This window comes from Eubalaena glacialis, chromosome 10 (assembly GCF_028564815.1).
Source record: "Eubalaena glacialis isolate mEubGla1 chromosome 10, mEubGla1.1.hap2.+ XY, whole genome shotgun sequence".
Taxonomy (NCBI): Eukaryota; Metazoa; Chordata; class Mammalia; order Artiodactyla; family Balaenidae; genus Eubalaena; species Eubalaena glacialis.
The window spans coordinates 56,733,744-56,758,191 of record NC_083725.1 but is presented as its reverse complement, the minus strand read 5'-3'; the positions used below and the strand labels follow the sequence as shown (position 1 = coordinate 56,758,191).

Here is a 24,448-nt window from a genome sequence, read left to right as displayed (position 1 = left end):
TGCAAGTTAGAGTACATCAGAGAAGTCCAGCACTGGCCTCCGGAGACTTTTTGAATTTGAACAGAGAAAATGAGAAACACACAATTATTTCAAAATGTTTCTAATTTTTCAGTTTAGAATAGTGCCCATAGTATACAGGAAATTGCCAAAGCCTGTTTTTCTTCCTAATAATTTTAGATTGCTATATTCTTTTAAGTAGGATTAGAGTAAAGCTTTCCTTTGCTGTGCAGCTTTTTTCTGTTTTTTTTCTTTTTAGGCTACCATATGTACCAATGTGACAATTTAACTCTACAACTACTTTATATTTTAAGGTTTTATATATTATAACTTTACATATTTATATTCATAGTGTACTGATTACTTATATTTCCAAATACTTAAAAATGAGTAATCTATACGTAACAAAAACAGGAATTTTTAAAAAAGTTTTAAGTGCAATACAAATACATTTATTTTGTTTTATTAAGTGCTATAAAGATTATTTTTAGTGGCTCTTTTTGTTAGCTTTTTCTTTTTCTTAAATTATAGGAGTTTGTTGTGGTTTTATTTTTTACCATGCAAGATTTTAAATCCCACCATCATGAGAGAAAAATCTGGTTTTGCCCTTAAAACACTGACAAATATATAGACCTGATAATGTTAGCGTTCAGTAGATGTTTGTTGAATAAATGAACTGATGGTGCCATAGGGAGACTGGAAGAGGAGACAAAAACTAACCCTGGCTCCCATTTGCATCTGTAACTCTTCCTAAATTCAGTACAGGCAGCCCTCTGTATCCATGAGCTCCAAAGATTCACCTAACCATGGATCAAAAAATATTTGAAAAAAATAAATCCATAAAGTTCCAAAAAGCAAAACTTGAATTTGCCACACCAGCAACTATTTACATAGCATTTATACTATATTAGGTATTATAAGTAACCTAGAGGTGATTTAAAGTATATGGAGGATGTTTGTAGGTTACATGCAAATACTGTGTCATAAGGAACTTGAGCATCCTTGGACTTTGGTATCTGCATCGGTCCCAGAACCAATCCTCAATGGATACCAAGGGATGACTGGACTAGGAAACTCTTTGTTGCCTACAAACCAAACCTATGACAAAAGACTTGGGGTTGAACAAAAGTCTTGAGATAGTTTTTTCTTGGAAAGCCTGGATTAAACTTTTTAGCATTGATACTATAACAATTTGATTCATTCACTCATTCAACAAATTTAAAAACATTTACTAAGCATTTAGAGGAACAGTAGTAATAATAATAATAATAATAATAGGTAATACCAATTCAGAATTTATTTTGTGCTGGCCCTGTACTATGTGCTTTGTACTGATTATCTCACTGAGTCCTTACAACAGCCTGAAATAAGCTCCATTGTACAGAAGAGAAAAGTGAGGCACAGAAAGTCACATAACTTGCCCAGGATCACCCAGCAACTAAATGAATTCTAAATTGAGTCCAAGCCAGTCAGACTCCAGAGTTCCACATGCTTTGCTACCCTAGGACCACATGCTGGGTGCCCAAAGATAAAAATATATGTGGATCATCCTTCCATAAGAATTACAATGTTGTAGACTCAAAGACTGTAAGAGCAGGTCATCTAGGCTCTCTTTTTACAGATGAGAAACCCAGGTTAAGTGAGGTGATTTATCCAAAGTCACCCAGACAGGTTGAGAATGCCTCTCTCCCAACCCTGTGTTGTCTCTCACTCCATTTCTCTTTCCACTCACTACACGGAGCTAGAAACCTCCACTTACTGAGTGAACTCCTAGAGCCATGTTATCACCACAGAAATAAGAAACCAGATGGAAATGATTTTTAAATATGTAAATTTATCTCCTTAGAAATAATCCTCATTGACACCTTTCAAACTGGCAAATTGTTGAAGCTGCACGTGCATCTCGGCCTCGTGAAACATAAGTACTAAGGGGAGGGATAAATTAGGAGTTTGGCATTAACAAATACACGCTACTATATTTAATATATAAAATAGATAAACAACAAGGTCCCACTGTATAGCACAGGAAACTATACTCAGTATCTTGTAATAACCTATAATGGAAAAGAATCTGAAAAAGAATAGATATATATGTATTACTGAATCACTGCTCTGAACACCTGAAACTAACACAACGTTGTAAATCAACTATACTTCAATTAAAAGAAAATCAGCACTAAAATTGAGTTTAGCAGTTTATATAGAGTTGACGTTGGGTCTTCCCCCTCCCTGCCACACCCTAGGTTTCCAATTATCTTTCAGTCCCATCTTGTCTCCTGCACTGAGGCCATGTAACAGGTCATTACTAAGTGATTGCATAACTGGAACAAAAGCAAGATAGAATCAAAAGGATATTTTGAGCTCAAGCGACAGCAGCCACTGATTCAACCTCCTGATTGTTAGCACAAGAAAACGCAGGTCTGGGAAGCAATATAACACAGCGGAGCCTGCTGAAAGAGTAGGACAGACTGGGCAGAACTCACAGCCGTGTTTCTTAGTGGTACAGCACTGGGTATCCCATTTAACCACTTTGAACCTCAGTCTCACATGTAATAAAGTATATTCCACACTACCTGGCACATAACATGCATTCAACAAACATAGCTATAATTATTACAATCCCATCCTAGTTCTGCCCTCTTCATTCACCCACAGATTGCCCTCATTTACACAGTGGAGGAACCCAACGAGATGTCTGTTGAAGCTTTGCTCAAGTCTTCATCCTCTGAGTTTCAGCTCAAATTCTACCACCTCATGGGAGACTTTAGCACCTGCCAGAGTGGGAATTAACAATTCCTCCTTCCATGCTCTCTAGCTGTAGCCTGATAAAGCCTACATCTCACTTTCTCCTGTATTTGACTTTGTTTCGTTTCTATCCAAAGCATAAATTCCTTGAGATGAGGGGTATTTGTTTTCTTTCTCACAGCCCCTGTACAGTCACCTTATACAGAGTGAGCCCTCGCTAAATGTGTGGGCCTTGCCCTGAATGTGTGTTTAACAACTCAAGTGCCATATTCATGAAAAGTATTTGAGAATTACAATTATGGAGTTGAACTGAGTTCTTAAGCAGTGAGGGTTCTGGTTTTTCTGGTGGTATTTTTTTTTTTTCAGGTAGCCGAGTGGGGCAAATACAAAAAAAAAAAAGCAAATATCTAAGCTCAGCATGAGGATACCTGCTACACAGGGCATTTCTCTTTGACGTCAAAGTTCTCTACAGATCCGTCGTTGTTGCTATCCTTATGGCAATCGCAGTGACAACCTTAGAGCCAGATAGCATCCTCTCGTTTTACTACTGACAGCTCCAGGAAAGAAGAGAAGTGGGTGGAGCTTGTTCAAACCCACAGTTCTGCAGGTCATCTGTAGTTGGAGCTCCTGTCTGGGTAGGGGCAATAGGCCTGAGGCTGGCTCTGGGAGTGGAGCTAGGAGAGGGCACAGTGGGTCCTTCTGTGCCTCAGTTGCTCTCTCTGAATGATGGGAATGAAATCATCTTGTTCTCCAAGATTCTACTTCCCTAAATTGGTGACACTAATTTCAAAAACCACCAGGACAAATGAGCAATGAATGTCAAAGTAGGTTGAGGTAGTCCTGAAGGATGGTGCTCCAAAGCAGAGAGAAGGCACGTTCTTCTTACATAACAGATATAACAATAGCTAATATATATTAAGGGCTTACTGTTGTGTCAGGCCATGTGCTAAGTGTTTTATGTGTATTAATTCATTCAATTCTTCAAACATTGCTATGAAGTAGTCGCCATTTTACTGAGGAGAAAACTGAGGCACAGAAAGGTCAAGCCAAAAGCTACACAACTAATAAGAGGCAGAGCCTGGAATAGTATTCACATAGTTGAATGCCACTGGCATACTCTTAATTATGTTGCTGGACTGTCTTCCTGTGGCCATCTCTTTATTTTGGTGCCGAACACAATGCATTGCATGTAATAGGTGCTTTGGGAAGTCTCTCCCTTCTTCCCCTCCTTCTAATTCCACCCCCGGCTTCTCTATTAAGTTAGGTATTTGACTTTTAATGGTGTTTCTCCAAATGGAAGCTGGAGATCCACAATTTATTTTTTTCATAGTTATGATTAAAAAAATGAATATAAACACATTCTGGATCATTGGGATAAACATCTGATACCAAGTACTGCCTTGTGATCTCAGTGCCTGTGGGAGCTATGCCTTGCCACCAACCCTTACCACTTTACTCATTATGCTAATAAGAAAGGAAGAGCACAAAGTTAATCTCTAATGATGTATCAGAGTCAAATGAAAGCCAACTATTACAATAACATAGGGTGTGAGCAGAGGAGGTGTGTTACCTGGAAGGGAGGAAAGAGGTGAGAAAACTGAGTCCATACAGGGCACTTCCCACACCATAAGAGTGGTAGAGCCACGCAGAGCTCAAATGTACTCACACCTGGGCAGTCAGTACCACATGTTGCTAGTAGTAGTTGAGTAAACATTAGTAATTTAAATTTTACAGTTCTGGGAGGAGAATTTTATATTTAACTTATAAATTTGTTTTGGTTTTATTCCAGAGTTGTTCAAAAGCTATAACACAAGTTTATATCTCGTTTTATGTTTATAGTAATGCAACGTTTTAAAAGAAAATAATTTAAGCCAGGAGTGGGTTGGTTTAAGAAAATTTTGCCCTTAAAATAGTGCCCTCGTATTTGAGAATCACCACACAGTGACACGTGTTGGGGCTTTCCTATTTAAAATCGATGGCAAACACAAGCACCTTGGTCTGTCATTAACACGTTGGTGTGAAACAGCCTGTTAGGCCCTCTCTTTTCGAGAGCAGACTTTGGTGGGAGACAGGCAGGCTACAGGGCTTCACAGAAAAAAAATGCGGCCTCAGTGCATTGGGACAAGTCATCGAGCCGAGAAAAACCTCCTCCCCGGCCTTACCTGTCAAAGAGGCGTAATCTGTACCTTCTTTGCCCCTTCTGTGGGCCCCTTGCCCACTGGGTGTGGAGGTGGCTCCACCCGCTGGTGCCCGGACAGAGAGCTGAGGCCGGTGGGCTCCCCACCCAGCCGGTTACTGGAAGCTGCCAAGTCCCTGCCCTGCTCCGGGCCCCATGCACCGCACTGGGTGCTGCTGCAGAGGATGCAAAGCATTGGCGGTCCTGCCACCGGATTGCGGGTTTCCGCCCCTTGGAGGCCCCCGAGAGACTGGGTGAAGCGGGAAGGAACTCGGGCATCACCTCAAAACTTTGGAAACTCTCAAAGCGCATGTGGGGTGGGAAGCGCACAGGTTTCTCTCCAACTCTTGAAACTTGCGGAGGGGCTTTTCGCGCACCAGGTGTGGCCCGCGGCCCCAGATCTAGGCTGTCGACTTTAGGGGCCCCTGGTCTTTGCGAGCAGGCGGCGGACCGCAGGCAGCGAAGGCCGCAGGCTCGCTCAGGAAGGGTTGCGTGGGTCCCCGGGCAGGGCGGGCCCTTCCCCGAGAGCCGGCGCGGGCTGGCGCGGAGAGGCCGGGACAGGCGAGCGGCGCCGGGACCACCTGCGCGGGGCCGCAAGGCCGCGGGTCCTCCCGGCTGCGCGCCCGGCTCGGACCGGCGGCGGGCGGCGAGGGGCGGGGGCGCGGGCCGCGTGCGGGGCGGGGTGGGGCGGGGGGCGGCCGCGCGGCTTCCCCGAGGCCGGAGGCGGGGCGGGCGGGCTCGGGAGGCGCGGGGGGCGGAACCGGCAGCCGCCGGCACTGCTTGCCCGCCCGCCCGCTCGCACTCAGTCGCGCCGCCGAGCAGGCATGGGAGCTGCGCGCGCCCTCCCGGCCCCCACACCTGTCTGAGCGGCGCGGCGAGCCGGGGCCCGGGCGGGCGACCCGGCGCGGGTGAGTGAAGGCGCCGGCCCGGCGGGGGCCGTGGAACAAAGGGCCGGTGGGCGCGAGGCGGGGGGACCGCGGACTGCGTGGCTGGGGGGGGGGCGGCACCGGAGACCTCGCCTGGGCTACCCTCGGGGTTCGAGGGGTGGGACCGGCGGCCTGGGGGAGCTCCGCGGAGACTCAGGAGCTGCAGGTCATTTGGATCCACGCGGTGTCACCCGTGGATCGGGTGGGGAAGGAAAGTTTTGCAACTACCATCTCGGATGCTGGGTGGGAGTAAAGAAAGAGCCCGCTCTGGGCACGCTGTCCTCCGGCTGGAAGATGACAACACCGGCACCTCCTACATGCACACACTGACACACACGCACACCGTCACTTTTTCCCTTGAGTTTTGCACATACGTATTCCAACAAGATCTGAACATTAATTTTTAAACCCTGGGCATGTGATTGTGAACAAACCTTAGCAAGCAAGGAGACTGCAGCAAAGAGGCTCTTTTCTCTGGTGCCTTGATTGATAACCCTGCGCATCCCTAGAAACTACTGTCCGTGAACTATCAACAGTTGCTGGAAGCAAATATTTCTTCCTGGGCCTGTGGACATTCGTCACTAGTTAACGTTTAAAAAAACAGTTTGAAAAAAGTTTCAAAAATGTTTTAAAAGAGGAGGGAGAAGAATTATTTAGATGAAGGAAAACCACCACTCCCCTCCGGAATACAGATTAGGTTTGCTTTCAAACATCTCATGAGAAAGCGCCTGATAAAAAGCCTGTTTGTTTAATTCCCTTTTGGGTGACATCCGTGAGACTTCAGAAACAGCCCCTGGCTGGTGGAAAGCTCCTGGTTGTTCAGGATAGGTGTTGGCTTAGGGTTGCCTTCTCTTAGCTTCTGAAACTGAACTTGAGGGGTCCCTGTGCCCTCCTTAGGAGCAGGTAGGCCAATGCCAGAATCGTTTTGACGAGGCCCTGTGGTAAGGAGTTGAATTTATGGTTTGAAGTCAGCTGTGGCCAAAAGCTGAATTCCAAATTAATATCAGGCTATTTATTGCACTTGTTTCAGAATCATACCTGTGCATAAGAACATTTAAAATAGACCTTGTAACTGCATCTCTTAAGAAATCTGTCAGACAGGAGTTGATTGGAGGTGGAGTGGGGAAAAGGAGCTTAGGAACTGCCACACAAGCCACTATATGTACTTGTGAAAGTGTTTGTGATCATATGCACACCGTCTGCATTTGAATAGATTGTTTCACTTGTATTTTTGCCACGTAAAGTCAAGAGATAACTTGTCATCCTTTCCATTGCCTGAACTGGAAAGGAAACATTTTTCCAAGGTAACTAATACGGATCTCATTTTTGTAACAGTGACAACTTATTCAGGTGGATGGTGAATGTGGGTGCATTTTTCTGTCTGTAGTATAAGTGCCAAAGTGCCCATTAGTGGGTCTGAGAACACTTCTGGCCCCTGTCTGCAGTGTTTAAGAGTCTCAGGTTCTCCTGCACATCTTTTCTCATAGATCTCTTAGGATTTAATCCACCAGCCATTATTCATGCCTAACTCCCCTCCCCCGCCCCCAACTCCAGGGAATTTGTTTCTCATGGTCTCACCATTGACAGTTTTATACTCTGCTCTTGTTCTGCTGCCAGGTTTGTCCCAGGCTCACTAGGGTAGTTCATTTTGCCTAAAATCTGATAGAGAAGAAGTTAAACTTCGTTTGACCACAAGATTATGTTTAGGGTAGCTGGGCTTGTAAATACCCTGCATTTCTTTCCTGTACAAGACTATAATTCTTAAACCATTATGTGATTAGGTTTGTTTCCCTTTAACAGGTCTGTGCCTCAGGAAAATGAGAGCATGCCTGGCTGCAGAGTATTCCCAGAGCTTTGTTCATTTTTAGCTATTTGCTTTAGGAATTAGCATGGTTTCACTGTTCAGTATCCCTGGCCAGAGAGTCCATGGAAAAACCCTTTGCCATCCTTCCAAATGGTGTCCAAAACTTTTATCCTCACAAACTTCCCTGCTGTTTCTTTCTGTCATTACTGTTTATAGTGGTCACAGGAATTCAGACGTTGTACAACAGAGAACTTATATCTTGAGGATTAGATTTTCCCTGCCAGCACTTCTTTGCTATAGGAGTTAAACCATTATCCCAAACACTTGCCCCCTTGAGGAGACCTGTGTTGTTGCAGTTTTCAAGGTGTAGAACTGGCAGAGAGCCATCTCAGTGCCACAGTCTCCAAGCAGTGATTGTTGTCTGCACATCTGATAATGTGCAATGTCCCTTCACTCTAAGGTTATTAGTGGGCTTATGAAGTGGCAGCATCTTCATAAGGTATAAATATTTTCAGACAGTGGACAGAGGGACAGCGGCTTATGTTGAGTGATGGAACATGGAAAGTGTAACCCTCTTGTGAGTCAGATATACAGAGCTGGAAAAGGAATACTGTTTCCATATTACTAAGCATGGCGAGAAAATATTTGCTTACCTTCATTTTCCATTCGGCTTTGTCATTTAGGTGAAGTGATGCATGAAAATACTTAGTTGGGAACTTTAAAAGATAATTAATGTATCTAAGGACTCCTTATCCAGTAAAGGCTTATTCCTAGAAATGAAATGTTGTAGACCTGAATTTTTTTGTCCAGATTTTTTTTAATTAATTTATTTTTTAACTTTTTATTTGATATTGGAGTATAGTCAATTAACAATGTTGTGATAGTTTCAGGTATACAGCAAAGTGATTCAATTATACATATACATGTATCCATTCTTTTTCAAATTCTTTTCCCATTTAGGTTGTTACATAATATTGAGCAGAGTTCCCTGTGCTATACAGTAGGTCCTTGTTGGTTAATAATAAGGATAAGGTTTGGAAATGTTCATTCCTTTTTTAAGGTGTGAGTTTTCCAGACAGTTCTATAAGGATAAAATGATTCATTTAAAGGCAGGAGAGAATTAAAAATTATGTGACCCATTAGTTACCTTTCCAGTAGTGAGATTATGACTGTTTTCATCCTAGAGTGTTTATGTTTAAATAAACTTAATTGGGCATAGCTAAGGCTTACCAAGAGTTTATAAAAATGGAAACAATAATTGTCTCCTGGGGAATTATTCTAGTATCAGGTGAATTGGGAAATTAATGCAAAGCCACCAACCTAATTTTAAAGTGTTTTATTAATGGAGAAGGGGTCAGGGCAAGGTGTGAATGCCTTAGGAAAGGCCCTGAGCTGGAGTAGGGTGTGTCCCCCTCCTCCTCTCTGCCCCAAGACTTTCCTAAGAGCTTTCTCACCTAGCCATCCTCCACTCCATTCTTGAAAGCTGCCCTCTGCTGGAGGTCTTTGTTTCCTTTGCAAACAGATAAGGGAAACCTTGCCGTCCAGACAGGCAAGAGATTAGCATGATAAATTTTCCTTTTCCTTTCCCCTTGTGCCTCCACCTTCTTTTCCTTTCCCCTTGTGCCTCCGCCTTCCACAATTCTTTGAGTAAAAGCTCCTGAGCAGTAAATGACAGTGCAGACGCTGTCTATAAACAACATAATGCCTGACCTGGACTTTTGTGACCTTGGAAAATTATAAAATGAGAGAATCTTGGACCTGGAATGACCAGAGCTAGAAGACTAAGAGATCATTGTTCATAACAATTTCTAAATCACGCTAAACACACATTTGGTAAAGGAGTGAGTAACTTATGAAGCTTGTAACTTTAATACAGTTGTCAGTTTAAACCCAGGTGGGGACCTGAGAACATACAACTTTCTCTTCCAATTTCTGATCAGGTATTTAAAAACCAAATCAATTTGGAATAATTTGACCTGCATTAATTTCTAAATCTGAATTAAAGTTGTTTTTTTTAAAATACAGTTTTGTAGCTTTCAGAGTTAGATAGAAACTTTATTTATTTATTTTAAATTTATTTATCTTATTTATTTATTTTTGGCGGTGTTAGGTCTTTGCTGCTACGCATGGGCTTTCTCTAGTTGCGGCGAGCGGGGGCTACTCTTCGTTGAGGTACGCAGGCTTCTCATTGTGGTGGCTTCTTTTGTTGTGGATCATGGACTGTAGGCGCGCAGACTTCAGTAGTTGTGGCGCACGGGCTTAGCTACTCTGTGGCATGTGGGATCTTCCCAGACCAGGGCTCGAACCCGTGCCCCCTGCATTGACAGGCGGATTCTTAACCACTGTGCCACCAGGGAAGCCCTAGAAACTTTAATGAAGATGTAAAATCTTCTCAGAATAAGGTCTTACCACACAAAGAAATGAATAGAGTTGAAATAATAATATAGGGAACTTGTAAGTGATGCTTCAAACTAAGAGAATTAGTGTTTTTGAGGTATCTGAAAAGTTTATTTTTTATTTTTTTTAATTTTTTATTTATTTATTTATGGCTGTGTTGGGTCTTCGTTTCTGTGCAAGGGCTTTCTCTAGTTGTGGCAAGCGGGGGCCACTCTTGATCACGGTGCACGGGCCTCTCACTATCGCGGCCCCTCTTGTTGCGGAGCACAGGCTCCAGACGCGCACGCTCAGTAATTGTGGCTCACGGGCTTAGTTGCTCCGCGGCATGTGGGATCTTCCCAGACCAGGGCTCGAACCCGTGTCCCCTGCATTAGCAGTCAGACTCTCAACCACTGCGCCACCAGGGAAGCCCTGAAAAGTTTATTTTTAAGGGATTAGAGCTTTACCCTGCCCTGTTGGTTTAGCAGTTTTACTTATAGATGGCTGGCTTCTCCTAAACTGGCTGACTGCCCAGAATTTCAGTTGTGAAGGCTCTGGATTAGATTAGATGCTATTCGTCTAGAGTCTTAATATTCTAGCCATAGTCTGCAGTAGGCTCTTTAGTGCCCTCTAACAGCATCCTGTGATCTGTAAGTGGTCCGGGAGGCCCTTGGCAGAGTCAGCCCTCATTTTGCTGAAGAACAAATTCGATTCTGTGTGTTGAGAGGCTGGAGTGAAGCTGTGGCCAGTGAGAGCCAACACGCATACCCCAGAAAAGACTTGTTCCTGTGTCTCCACACCCACTAACTGGTTTCTAAAAACAGTGTTTACTTTTTGAAAGGCAGACATTTTTCAAAAAGGTATGCCATGGTGACAAATGTGAAATGAGGCATGCTTCAAGGCCTTGGAAAGTATTTTTTAAACAGGGCTTTACTGTACAGGGAAGGCACTTGGAAAGGTGAAATTAGAATAAATTTTGCCTGAGAGGGGGTTAATTCATTAAGACAAGGTTCCTAGATGGATGGTTTTTTGTTTGTTTTTTTTGCAATTTTAGTACATTAACAATGTTATTTATTTATTTATTTATTTTTGGCTACGTTGGGTGTTTGTTGCTGCGCGCGGGCTTTCTGTAGTTGCGGAGAGCGGGGGCTACTCTTCGTTACGGTGCACAGGCTTCTCATTGCAGTGGCTTCTCTTGTTGCGGAGCGCGGGCTTTAGGCGCGCGGGCTCAGTACTTGTGGCACACGGGCTCTAGAGCGCAGGCTCAGTAGTTGTGGCGCACGGGCTTAGCTGCTCTGCGGCATGTGGGATCTTCCCGGACCAGGGCTCGAACCCGCGTCCCCTGCATTGGCAGGCGGATTCTTAACCACTGCACCACCAGGGAAGTCCCTACTTCAGCTTATCTTAAGAAAGAACACACAGAATCCAGAGGTCCAAGCTGCCAAGTATTCCTGTTTTCAAAATATTATTCTTGGGAGAGAGAGAGGAGGAGATGAGATAGTATGATCTTATATATTATAAATTGTAGATATTTTCAAGGGGCAGGAAGAACATGACAGTTAAAATATGCTCGTATTATCAACTAGAACATGCCTTTTGAAATCCTAAATCTGAAATTTGTATGTTAATTGGATCCTAGGAGTACAGAGTGCAAATTACTTACTGCAGTAAATAATTTGCACTCTGTAGGACTGTGCCAATGGCACGTGTCTTTAGCTTTATCCATTCGTCCAACTGTTGACATTGTCTATTGGCTGGGGTGTCAGGGAAGAGAATGGTAGGAACGAGTCTGAAACTAGTTCCAATACACTTTTAAAAATCCATCTAGGGGACTTCCCTCGTGGCGCAGTGGTTACGAATCTGCCTGCCAATGTAGGGAACATGGGTTCGAGCCCTGGTCTGGGAAGATCCCACATGCTGCGGAGCAACTAAGCCCGTGCGCCACAACTACTGAGCCTATGTTCTAGAGCCCGTGCTCTGCAACAAGAGAAGCCACCGCAATGAGAAGCCTGTGCACCATAACAAAGAGTAGCGCCCCGATCGCCGCGACTAGAGAAAGCCCGCGGGCAGCAACGACGACCCAACGCAGCCAGAAATAAATAAATAAATAAATAAATAAATAAATAAATTTATAAGAAAAAAAAGATAAGCTGAAGTAAACTTGGCTTAACACATCTGTTGCTCCGTGTTAACAGGCATTAATGTTCTCCATGTTATAGTCAAAGTGAGGAGGGGGTGGTATGTAGGGGTCCAAGATGAAGCCCTGTGGGAAATACATGATTCCTCCTAGTACATATCACACTTGGCAGGGATTCTGGTGTGTGGGGGGCATTTCGTCACCTACACAGCAACTTATACAGAGAAAAGGCTGTCCAAGCCCTAGGTATGTCCAAGGGCTGGGTCCTCGGCCAGGAGATGGGAATAATCAGAGAGAACCATCCTCTGAAGTCTCCTGAAGTGTTGTAGTCACCACACCTAACCCACCCCCAAAGTCCCCCTTAGGGAAGAGGGCTCTACCTGCATTAGCACCCCCTCCCTCATTCATTTAAAACCTTTAGTCCTGGCAATACCCTCAACCAGCACAAACAAACACGTGTGTGCACCTACACATGCCCCCCCATGATTTCAAGGATTTAGAGAAATAATTAGATATATTTCCTCCATGCCAAAGGGCCCAGGGACCCTTCCTATTTGGAAAAATGGAGAGAAACAGTTTCAAGGAATCAGGAAGTCCCAAGGAATTGGCTTTTCCAGGACTTCATTTCTTTCTTTTCCAGCCATGCACTTGACAGAAGTGGAATCAGAAAGAGTCAAGCAAAACAGATCCCAGAGGCAGGTAGGGCAAGCACATACTGGAAAACATAGTGTGTGCATATTGGGAGGATGGCTTGGCATGCTCAGCTGGACTAGATCAGATCAATGGGATTTTCCATTTTATGTAAAAGAAAGCAAAAGGCACCCAAAAGTTGCTAGCAGGTCTGTATTCTCAAAGAGGAAGCGTGAGAATAGTGAAACAGTTTCTTCCTGACTCCCACTCCCACTATGTCCCACTAGCTTCTTAAGACCTAACCCCTCCTTGTCCTTGTTTTGGGGTCCTTGATTGTGAATGAATTAACCTACCTGCTAGTCAGCTTCTCTTGAACAGAAGATTCGGAGCCAGTCTGAGCCAACTGATGCTTCAATATTTATAAGAGTACTTGCAATCATCTTTGTTGTTGTTGTTTCTCTTGTGGGATGATTGTTCTGGGTCTTTAAACATACCTTTCAGGATAAAATCCAAACTCCTTCATCTAGTATACACAGCCCTGCATAACCTGGCTCTTGCCTGCTGCGTCCACCATGTCCCCTGTTCCACCCTTGCTGAGCTTAGTGTGTTACTGAAGTGACTTGTACTGTTGCCTGTCTCCTTGCCCTTGCACAGACTGTTTTTCCCTCTTTCTAAGTGTCCCCTTCACTCTGTCTTAGCTAATTTCTGTTCAGCTTTAACATCCATCTCAAGCATCCCCTCCCCCGGGATGCCTCCCCTGTTCTTCTTCTCCCCACAACTGGATTCCACGCCCTTTCTCTGAGCTACCACATCATCCACGTGCATCTCTGTCATTAGCACTCAGCATGCATCATTCAAAATATTTTTTCACAGATGTAGAGAACAAACGTATGGATACCAAGGGGGAGGGGGAGTGGGATGAATTGGGAGATTGGGATTGACATATATACACTATTGATACTATGTATAAAATAGATAACTAATGAGAGCCTACTGTATAGCACAGGGAACTCTACTCAATGCTCTGTGGTGACCTAAATGGGAAGGAAATCCAAAAAAGGGGATATATGTATACGTATAACTGATTCACTTTGCTGTACGGTAGAAACTAACACAACATTGTAAAGCAACTATACCCCAATTAAAAAATATATATTTTTTTTTGAGCCACACTAATCATTCATTCATTCACTCTTCATAAATACAAACTATCCATTCAATAAATCTTTGTTGAGTTGCTAGCATAGGCCCAAGTTCAAGGCATTTAGACTAGCTGGGAACACAGATGCACAGACCTGAAAAAGTAACCAATAGTTACTTGAAATAGGAATAGAAACTAGTCACAGTGTGATACTTGATGCAATATTAGAGCTTTAGGGTTTAGCTTTAGCTTTAGCTCTCTCTGTTTGACAGAGACCCTGGTAGTATACAACAAAATCCAAAGGATGAAGGAATATTTGGTTTGTCAGAGGCCTGGTTACTCTGAAACTAAACTTATAATAGTTAAGGTTGTTCTCAATTCAAAGCAAAGCAAAACAAATAAAACAAAAAAAGTCTCATTCCCTCTTCTCAATCACTCACCATTTAAAAGCAATCGGAGTCCCCAGTAAGTGTGACACTGTGGACCCATCCCTCCTTGATGCCTTAGTCACTCAATAAACTGTGTAATTTAAATTTACCCTCGAGATGAGCAAGTACATGCTGTAATGAGATTGAGGGGAAGGAAGGAAAGAAAGGCAGGGGGACCAGGAAGGTAGGAGAGGATGAAAGTATAGAATCAAGCACAAAGAAGGCTCAAAATTGTATGGCTATCAGGGCTGGTCAAGCAATTCATCTGTGAATTAATGACTCCATGCACCTGCCCTGCAGCAGGCCGTCCTTAGGGGCATCTTAAACATCAAGGGGAATGAATACCCAATTTCATTTTGGGCACCCAGCCACAGGAACAAACAAGGTCAAGCCCTTGCGTTGTGAGTGAGACCATTACCTAGGGATTCCTCTCCACACCCCGATTAATGAGCAGGGTTCACAGTCTTAAAACAATGACAGGCATGCCCCCAGGCTGCCTCCCCAGCAAAGGCGCGCTCAGCCCCTCGCCCTCCTGACCTGCTTGTCTTTGTTCCTGCAGGGTGGTGCTCAGCATGGCGGGGACTCCAGGGCTCCTCCTCCTCCTCCTCATCCTCCTCTGTGCTGTTGGGCAGGTGAGCCCCTACGGCGCCCACTGGAAACCCACCTGGCCTGCCTACCGCCTCCCCGTGGTCTTACCCCAATCCACCTTAAACTTGGCCAAGCCACACTTTGGGGCCGAAGCCAAATTGGAAGTGTCCTCCTCGTGTGGCCCCCAGTGTCATAAGGGAAGTCCACTGCCCACTTATGAAGAGGCCAAGCAGTACCTGTCCTATGAAACCCTCTATGCCAACGGCAGCCGCACCGAGACACAGGTGGGCATCTATGTCCTCAGAAGTGGTGAGGGTGAGTCTTCGGGAAAGTCTCGAAGGAAGCGGCAGATTTATGGCTACGACAGCAGATTCAGCATTTTTGGGAAGGACTTCCTGCTCAACTACCCGTTCTCAACATCGGTGAAGTTATCTACAGGCTGCACCGGCACCCTGGTGGCGGAGAAGCACGTCCTCACGGCTGCCCACTGCATACACGATGGGAAAACCTACGTGAAAGGAACCCAGAAACTTCGAGTGGGCTTCCTGAAGCCCAAGTTTAAAGATGGTGGTCGAGGGGCCAACGACTCGAGCTCAGCCGTGCCCGAGAAGATGAAATTTCAGTGGATCCGGGTGAAGCGCACCCATGTGCCCAAGGGTTGGATCAAGGGCAATGCCAATGACATTGGCATGGATTATGACTATGCCCTCCTGGAACTCAAAAAACCCCACAAAAGAAAGTTCATGAAGATTGGGGTAAGCCCTCCCGCCAAGCAGCTGCCAGGGGGCAGAATCCACTTCTCCGGTTATGACAATGACCGACCGGGCAACTTGGTATACCGCTTCTGTGATGTCAAAGATGAGACCTATGACCTGCTGTACCAGCAGTGTGACGCCCAGCCCGGGGCCAGCGGGTCCGGGGTCTACGTGAGGATGTGGAAGAGACAGCAGCAGAAGTGGGAGCGAAAAATTATTGGCATCTTTTCTGGGCACCAGTGGGTAGACATGAACGGTTCTCCACAAGATTTCAACGTGGCTGTTAGAATCACCCCTCTCAAATATGCCCAGATTTGCTATTGGATTAAAGGAAACTACCTGGATTGTAGGGAGGGGTGACATGGTGTTCCTTTCTGGCCGCTCTTAATGGTCTTCTATTTTAGGAGAGGCCAAATTTTGTCACTGGGGGGTGTGTGTGTGTGTGTGTGTGTGAAATGTGTTATAATATCTTTCACCTAATTTTTTTAAATTGCAAGATGACTGGCTGTATTATTTGAAAACTGGTTTGTGTATCATATATCATTTAAGCAGTTTGAAGGCATACTTTTGCATAGAAATAAAAAACATACTGATGTTTGGGTCAATAGGGAAGATTTAGTGATTAAGTTAATCTTTCACCTTTTGAGAACTTTGATTTTTATTTCATCTGAACTTGTTTCCAAAGCTTATATTAAATACGTGGCATATAGGAGACATAAATTCTTATGTGTGTGTATGTGTGTATTTTCTCCTGAGGTTCAACTTGCTTTGTTTTGTTTTTTTAAGTGCCTAATCATTAATGTTTCCAGATGGCAGTGTTCCCCACCACATACAACTCTTAGGAACTTTCACAATACTTTTTAGACAGGCAGTTATAATATTTTGGATTTGGGGGCATTTGCACAGAAGTCCTGGATCAGTAAAATAATTTGTTGATTATACTGGTACACATATTAAACTGTATCCTATAGTAAGTACCCCAAGCATCTTTCAGTTTTGAAATAGTTTCTCTTCTGAAGACTGTTGCTGTACTTTCTGGGAAGCCTTTGCATGTGGCTCTGCCAGCTTTGTAGTCACACCAGAGTAAGCAAGATTGTTTATGCCAATCCTTCCATTTAACAGGATTTCACTCACATTTCTTGAACTAGCTGCTTTCCAGAAGACAATAATCAGGGCCTAATTAGAACAGGCTGTATTGCTTCCCAGCTAACAGTTGTGGTCACACTAAAAACAATCATTGTATTTTACCCCTGGAGTGTAGAACATCTCATGTTTTATCATTTGGATGGAGTAATTTAAAATGAATTAAATTCCAGAGCACAATGGACACATTGCTTGGCAGATGTCACAACAGAATAACCACTTGTTTGGAGACTGGCACAGTCATCCAGCCTAATCAAAATTATTCTGCATAGTTTTCAGTGCGCTTTCAGGAAGCTGTGGACTTGTGCAATTTGGAAACTTTTCTCTTACTTATTTTATAGTAAAAATATTTGGAAAATGCTTTAAGAAAAACCAATATGGCTTTTTTTTTTTTTTTACTAGCTTTAAAAGGGCCTCTTTTACTAGAATTCTCCAGGCTACAGACACCCATAATCAAGTACAAGAGTAAAAAATGAAAATTGGGAACGCAAAATGGATCAGAATCACCCCTTCAATAAATGTCTTTATGACTGTTTTATCAATATGATCATCACAGTATATAAGGAAAAGATTTGGACTCATTTTATGTTTTCATTCTATGCCTCTCAGCCCGAGCACTTCTTTCTAAATGTATCAGTAGAGGAAAAAAAGCAAATGAATTACAAGGCAGATATGTGGTGTGCATGCACCCCTGATATTTCCAGCCTGCACTGTGACTATTTATTTGTGAGGACATTGAAATACAGCACTGATGCTTAAACCTTCTCCGGGTGACTTTTGGCTTATGTTCCTCGAGCTTTTCAGAAGAATAATCCTGATAAAGCACTCAAGAAACTACAACCATAGTGCATTCCTCAAATCACATAAGAAATACTGTGCATAGCAGAGATGCAAGGCCACCAGGAACCTTCGGATTTCCACTACAATATGCTTTGGAATCTAACAGGAATCTAGCCTGAGGAAGAAGAGGGGTCTCCATCTCTATGTCTGGTATTTGGGGGTTTTGTTTGTTTTTGCTCTTGCTTGGTCCTAAAGGAAGTTTGCTGGACACCTAGACCAGAACTGATTTTAAAAAAAAATATTGATAGATGCTCCTTTTATGAAGCACATTGATTTCTTGATTTTGATTTTTTGCAATGTTGAAACTCAACAAGGGTGGGCAATGGCACAAAGTCAAAATAATACAATATTTAGTTCACAAGTAGATGTAATTTACTAAGAATATTACCCACAGTCTATATACAGCATAATTCATAGAATTGTAAAAGAAGACTATATAATAGTTCAACATATCCACCTTTTCAGTGGTAATAGAAAGAAGCATCATATTGAAATATCATGGAAGTTGAAATAAAGAAAAGGCTCTTGCAATATTATTAACATAATTAGTGCTTTACATATATTAGTTGTACATTGTAAGGATATACTCCTAGTAAGGCTAGTAGAACAATGTTTCCCAAAGTGTGTGCCTTAAACGCTTATCCTTCCAGATTTTCTACCAAAAATAAAAATGGCACCATCATCAAGGAGGAGGGGGTTGCCTCAAAATATTCCCTCTCTTTATTGGGGCTTCACTTGCATGTTTGCACATTAAAAGCTCTAAGAAGTCCTGTAATAAAGAGACATGTTTTAAAATCTGCATTTCAATAAGCATCTTTGATCACGGAAACCTTGTTTTCTCATATAATACCTATGAGTGATTTAGTGTTCTAATGAATACATTTTGGGGATTGCTGTAACAGCCTTTTGGTCTAGGTGGCGCTGCAGAAAGTATGAGTCCCGAGTGGTGTCAGGTACCGGTGCCTTTTGGGTTCGCCAGAACCCCGTATCCAGATTTGGAAATGTTCAGAAGGTGAAACAGGAGAGAAGAAACTTGAAACATCATTTGTTGTTGAGAATCAGAAGGTTGTGGCAGAACTGGGGACACATATTTTCCGTAGACTATTCAAAGTTTTGAATTTCATAAAGGAGCTAGTCCAAAAAAAGCGGGGGGAGGGGAAATAGGGCTAAAAGAGATACAGAAATATGAACTGGCCAGTGGCAGAGTTGTACCTGTGTTCTCTCTTTACCTTTTTTGGACCAGAAAATGGATTTTTTTAAAAACCTGTTAAGTAAAGCGGAACCCCAAGATCATTGTCTTCACTCTGTGTGACTCATTCTACCTGCTCAGTGGGAGGGCGAGCCCGCGGTGACACCTGGGTCAATGTTTAATGATGTCTCTCTAACACCCCCGGGAGTCTTTAGTTTCGAACTTGTCAAGGATGACAAGCCTACACTGGAATAAAGACTCTGGTCTGTCCGCCCTGTGCTAGCTGAAGGGTAAGTGGCAGTTATCCAGAGTGTCCGAAACAATTTGGACAGCAGCCCTCAGCATTTCCTCTCTCACAGCTGGTCAGAGCTCGCGGCCAGGGAGGCTAGTGGACAGTCCCTGCACTAGCCTGGCTTTCCTTCCTGCTTTCTCTGAGTTCAACTGTTCATGTCTGTCCTTTTTCTTAGTCCTTGTCATGAACCAGCTCAAGGGTGCCTTGAAGTTGCCTCCCTCAACTGATTTTTATGAATATTTGGTAGAGTGGCCACTTAATTTATCATACTTTTTTGAGACTGACTGAAAGGGAATTCTATTAATAATGAGGCTAGGGCAGCAGGCACACCACCGGTAGGTACCAGGAAATCCAGCGTGTCTGGTCACCTAAACTGGTAAACCCTGCAAAGCGCTGTATGGAATGCAGACCAACAGCCATCTTTGTGAACCTAGGAACAACAGTGGGGCTGCATGCCTTCTTTGCCTGGATCAACATTCTGAGGGCCTCTGGTAGGGGAAGGGCATTTAAAAATCCTTCCAGTGGGATGGGGTCTGGAGTCCATAGGTGGTAAACACAAACCATTTCTAGCAGATGAACAACCCATCTGTTTTTAGTCTTCTGTTTCCCCAGAGAAGGGAATAAACCAGCTTCCAGAACAGGAGTAAATAAGACTGAGAGCTGGGGCAACAGACTGGTGTTGAGGGGGATGACGGCCCTGGAGTTGGGCCGACTGAGTCCATAGTTGCCTGCTTCCTTTTGGTGAATAAATCTCAATGCACTTCAATTTAAAACTTAAAACCCTCCTCTCTGATTTAAAGATCCTCTCTCTCCGGGCTCCTACTCCTCCAGTGGGCTGGGGTAAAACAGAAGAAGAGGAAAAGGGCAAACATCTGGTCCTCTCCCCAGTGGTTGCTGCTTCTTAGATAATACCAGCTCTTCCATCCCCCTTAGCTCTTACCTCTGGTGATGTAACCCTCTGCCTCCTGCTGCCGGGACGCTCTTACCTGGAAGACAGGCCTCTCAAGTGGTTAACCAGCAAAATATCCCAAGTCCAGCCATACTCTTCCAGGCTGGCATTACCCATGAGAAACTCACAGGCTTGCTATACCCAACTGTGAGCTGCCCATTGAAGATCTGGGGAGAAAATATTCTAGGCTGAGGGAGCTGGAGTGCAAGGGCCCCTGACAGGATCAAATTTGGTCCGTTCAGGAGGTGAAATGGGTGAAGGGGTTAAAAAGTATAAACTTCCACTGTAAAATAAATAAGTCATAGGGATGTTATGAAGAATATGGTGACTATAGTTAATAATACTATATTATATATTTGAAAGTTACCAAGAGTAGGTCTTAAAAATTTTTATCACAGGAAGAAATTTTTGTGGCTATGTATGGTGACGGATATGAACTAGACTTATTGTGATGATCATTTCACAATATATAGAAATAGTCAATCATTATATTTTACATCTGAAACTAATATAATGTTATATGTCAATTATATGTCCATTTTTTTTAAAAAAAGAATGACACTTAGGTTTGGGGGCTGAGCATCCAGGTAGATTCCAGGTGCCATTTGCTGAGATGGGAAAGAGGATTAGGTTTGGGATCAAGAATTTTGTGTTGGTCATGTTATGTTTGAAATATCTAATGGACACCCAAGTGGTGATGTCAAGTGAGCGCTTGAATTGTTAAGTAAGGATCTCTGATAGTGAAGCTCAGTAGAAAGATCTTGAATTGGCATGTAGATGGCACGTAAAGCCACAGAGTGAGAGACTATCACCTGGGGAGAGAAGGAGCAGAATGAGGCTTGAGAAAAGGGCTGAGGATGGGATCCCGGTCCACCGTCATTTAGAGACTGGGCTCATAGAGGAAAAGGGGGAGGAAGAGGCAGCCAAGAGGCTGAGAAGAAGCAGCCAATGAGGTCAGAGGAAAATCAGGAAAGTGTGGCCTCCCAGAAGCCAAGAGAAAAAAGTTCAAAGCCTTAGGTCCCTCCCCTATGTGTCTTGTTGACTAGACTGTGGCCACTAGAGGATAAAGTTTAGTTTTCTTAGCCGTGGATTTACCATCCATCCAATATGGTGGTCACGTTTATCCTCCATTGCTCCCCAGTCATACAACCTGGCCTCCAGCAAGTTGTACTGAATACAACTGTGTTTTCAAGCCTCTCCCATTGCCCAAGCTCTCCTCCTCTGCCTAGGTTGCCCTTCCCGCATCTCTTCAATTATTCAGCCATTCAATTATTCATTCAGCAAGAAGCCCTTCTTGGTGCCAGTCACTGTGCTGACACTGGAGTTGCAGAGACAGATGAGACACATCCCTGTGCTCAAGGTGTTCCTGTGTCTTCTCCTTTTGAGGTCACTGTAGTCCTGACTCTTGCTCTACCCCCCAGAGAGGTAAGGCTCAGTCACTACCCTGTCTACAAGAATATCTTGGTGTGAGTGAAATGGAATTGCCACTTTGTAAATTGAACTAATTGAATGTTCCTCTCACATTTTAATAAATCTTTGAGTTAGATCGTCCTGCCTGGTTAGTGCCTTTCTTTTCTGGGATTTTTTAATACTGCTCTGCATCCAGTTTCCTGATGGAAAATGCCGTGTTTGGTAAACAAGTATAACTCAGGCATGACTAATATCCTCCATGGATAAGCCTTGCTTGGACATAAGGACATTGTCCTTTAGCATTGACACATTTAATCACTCCAGGATGTTTGCTAGACCAGATTTAGAAGATCCCCCAGAAATGCCACCATTTTTTTTCTATCCTCATGGGGAAAATGTGTTTGTTGATTGACTCTAACATAATATCAGGAAGAATTCATTCAATTCCCCCCTTTTTTTTGATCAGCTTCTTTATGCCTCATTAAGTTCTTCAAGTTGTTTAATGTCCCACATTCTCTTCATTTGCATTCGTCTGAGGACTTAAAATGGTAAAATGTTATGGAGAGTCACTCATAAAAAATAATTTGACTTGAAATCCAGTTATTTATAATACTCACTGTGTGAAAGGATAAAACATAATTATGATTACACTTGAGTCTATACATCCAGACATTAACATTGTAATCAGATTTCTTTTCAGTCCATATTTTTTCAAATGGCTCATTTTTGTTGAAAATATAGCTCTTTGGAGTAAGAAAGAGCCTTTGATTTGATTTTTTTAAATGACCTTCTTACTGTGAGCTCTGTTTCCCTAGACATTTTCTTTTTAATTTATAGTGTATTGAATTATGTTTTTCTTGACTCTGGAGCTCCATAACCCTTTTACATAGTGTTTGTTTTAGATGCCATTTTAAAAACCTTTTCTTTTGAAATGTTATCAAACTGCCAAGAGAGTGTAAAGCTGGTGATTTGGCAAATTTTAAGCTCTTTAGATGGTTACAATTGAAAAGATAAAAAACAAAGTAAGAAATCCTGTGACTGCAGATCAAACTTTTCTAAGTGGCTGGCCAGCATTTTTAAAACAAACTCTATACTTTTATTAAAGTGCCCTATATTTCTGGCTCACTGATTGTCACCATGTTATAGAGGTGAAACAAAGAGGCTTATCTGGTAGACCTGAACATCAATTGGAGTTCCTTTGGTAGAGGGTATTCACCATTCAACTCTCCTGTTTGCCATCGGCTTGTTGACTTTTTATAGCCAGTGAAAACCCATCCAAGGATCTTACAATTTCCTCATGAATTTGCTCTTATAAAGAATTTATATTGGGGCTTCTCTGGTGGCGCAGTGGTTAAGAATCTGCCTGCCAATGCAGGGGACACGGGTTCGAGCCCTAGTCTGGGAAGATCCCACATGCCGCGGAGCAACTAAGCCCGTGAGCCACAACTACTGAGCCTGCACATCTGGAGCCTGTGCTCCGCAATGGGAGAGGCCGCGACAGTGAGAGGCCCGCGCACCGCGATGAAGAGTAGCCCCCACTTGCCGCAACTGGAGAAAGCCCTCGCATAGAAACGAAGACCCAACACAGCCAAAAATAAATAAGTAATTAAATAATTTAAAAAAAAAAAGAATTTATATTGGATTGAGGCCAGTATCAGGCCATTCATTCATGAAATCAACAAGCATTTATTGAATACCTCCTATGTGTAGACACTTTTCTAAGTGTTTTACATAGATTAATTCATTTACTTCCCACTACAAACCTATGAAAGAGGCATTGATTTTATCTCCATTTCAGAGATGGGGAAATCCAGGCACAGAGAAGTTAACTTGACAAAAACGCACATTTAAAATTGGGATTCATATCCTAGCAGTCTGCCTCCAGAGCTCATGCTCTTGTTCTGCTTATAGCAAGGTGTCATGGAACTACTGGGAATGTAGCAACTTAGCATACCTCCCTGGTTGGGGGAGGGGGCTTCAGGGAATGCAGCACAGAGCAAAAGATGTTTGATCTTTGATGAAGCATCAATTTAGTCCCCGTGAGCAACTGGTTAGCATATACTGAGTTATCTGAAAAGAAGATGCACTAGAAAAAAAATAAGTGCACCTATCTGCAAAGCTGCATTACATACCTAAGAACATGTAACATCAGTAAAAGTGTAATACAAATCATGCATGATTCCATTCATTTTATATGTGAATGAAGTGTTCTGTTTTTTTTACGTGCTTGTCAAATTATATGTATATCTTTCATTAAAATCTATTTAAAATGGCCAACGTTCAGAAGTTTCTGAAATGCCTCAGAGAAGAGATTCAAGTTTTTAAGATACACTGTGATTCTAATTCTGTTGTTTGTGATGATGACATGATTCTTTCTTTTTTTTTTTTAGCATCTTTATTGGAGTATAATTGCTTTACAATGGTGTGTTAGTTTCTGCTGTATAACAAAGTGAATCAGCTATACATATACATATATCCCCGATAACATTATTCTGAACAACTCTTATTTAATAAATGTTTCTGACCATTTAGGAAGACCTTTCTCTCTAGCTCAGAAAAGAGCCTCCCAAAATAAATGACAGTTTGAAATACAACCTTGGTCTGCAGATTCATACTAAACGATCTCAGATTTCTTCAAGCTTTGAAAAACATACTAAAAAAAAAATCCTCTCTCCCCAAGTGAACTTTCCCTGGCCAACTGGGCTAACGTTTGCTCATTCTTGGGTCGCCCCCTAGTGGTTTATTCAACTTATGACTATTTCTCAGATACTAACAGGCTGCTTTGTGTGTTTTTCATTTTGTCGCTTCCACACTTTTTTGCTTTTGCCCAGAGAAACCTCCAAAGACAGAATCTTGAAATGAAAAGTGTACAATGTGCAAAGTGGCCCAAACACTCAGTGGTGATCAAGACACTATTGACGC

The 24,448-nt window shown here is 43.0% G+C and overlaps 2 protein-coding genes across 2 annotated transcripts in view; one reads left to right on the top strand and one right to left on the bottom strand.

Annotated features, from left to right (window-relative positions):
• Positions 1 to 5,525, bottom strand: part of ME3 (malic enzyme 3) — a 322,981-nt gene extending 317,456 nt beyond the window's left edge. Inside the window, exon 1 of the mRNA XM_061204050.1 lies at positions 4,905 to 5,525. Within this exon, the coding sequence (XP_061060033.1) occupies positions 4,905 to 5,230 (326 nt within the window). The 5' untranslated portion in view covers positions 5,231 to 5,525. The remainder of the gene's footprint in view (positions 1 to 4,904) is intronic.
• Positions 5,526 to 5,699: 174 nt separating this feature from the next.
• Positions 5,700 to 20,511, top strand: PRSS23 (serine protease 23). Its single transcript, XM_061204049.1, has 2 exons — positions 5,700 to 5,826; positions 14,920 to 20,511. The coding sequence occupies exon 2, from the start codon at positions 14,933 to 14,935 to the stop codon at positions 16,061 to 16,063; it is 1,131 nt and encodes a 376-aa protein (XP_061060032.1). The 5' UTR covers positions 5,700 to 5,826; positions 14,920 to 14,932; the 3' UTR covers positions 16,064 to 20,511.
• The last annotated feature ends 3,937 nt before the right edge of the window (positions 20,512 to 24,448 follow it).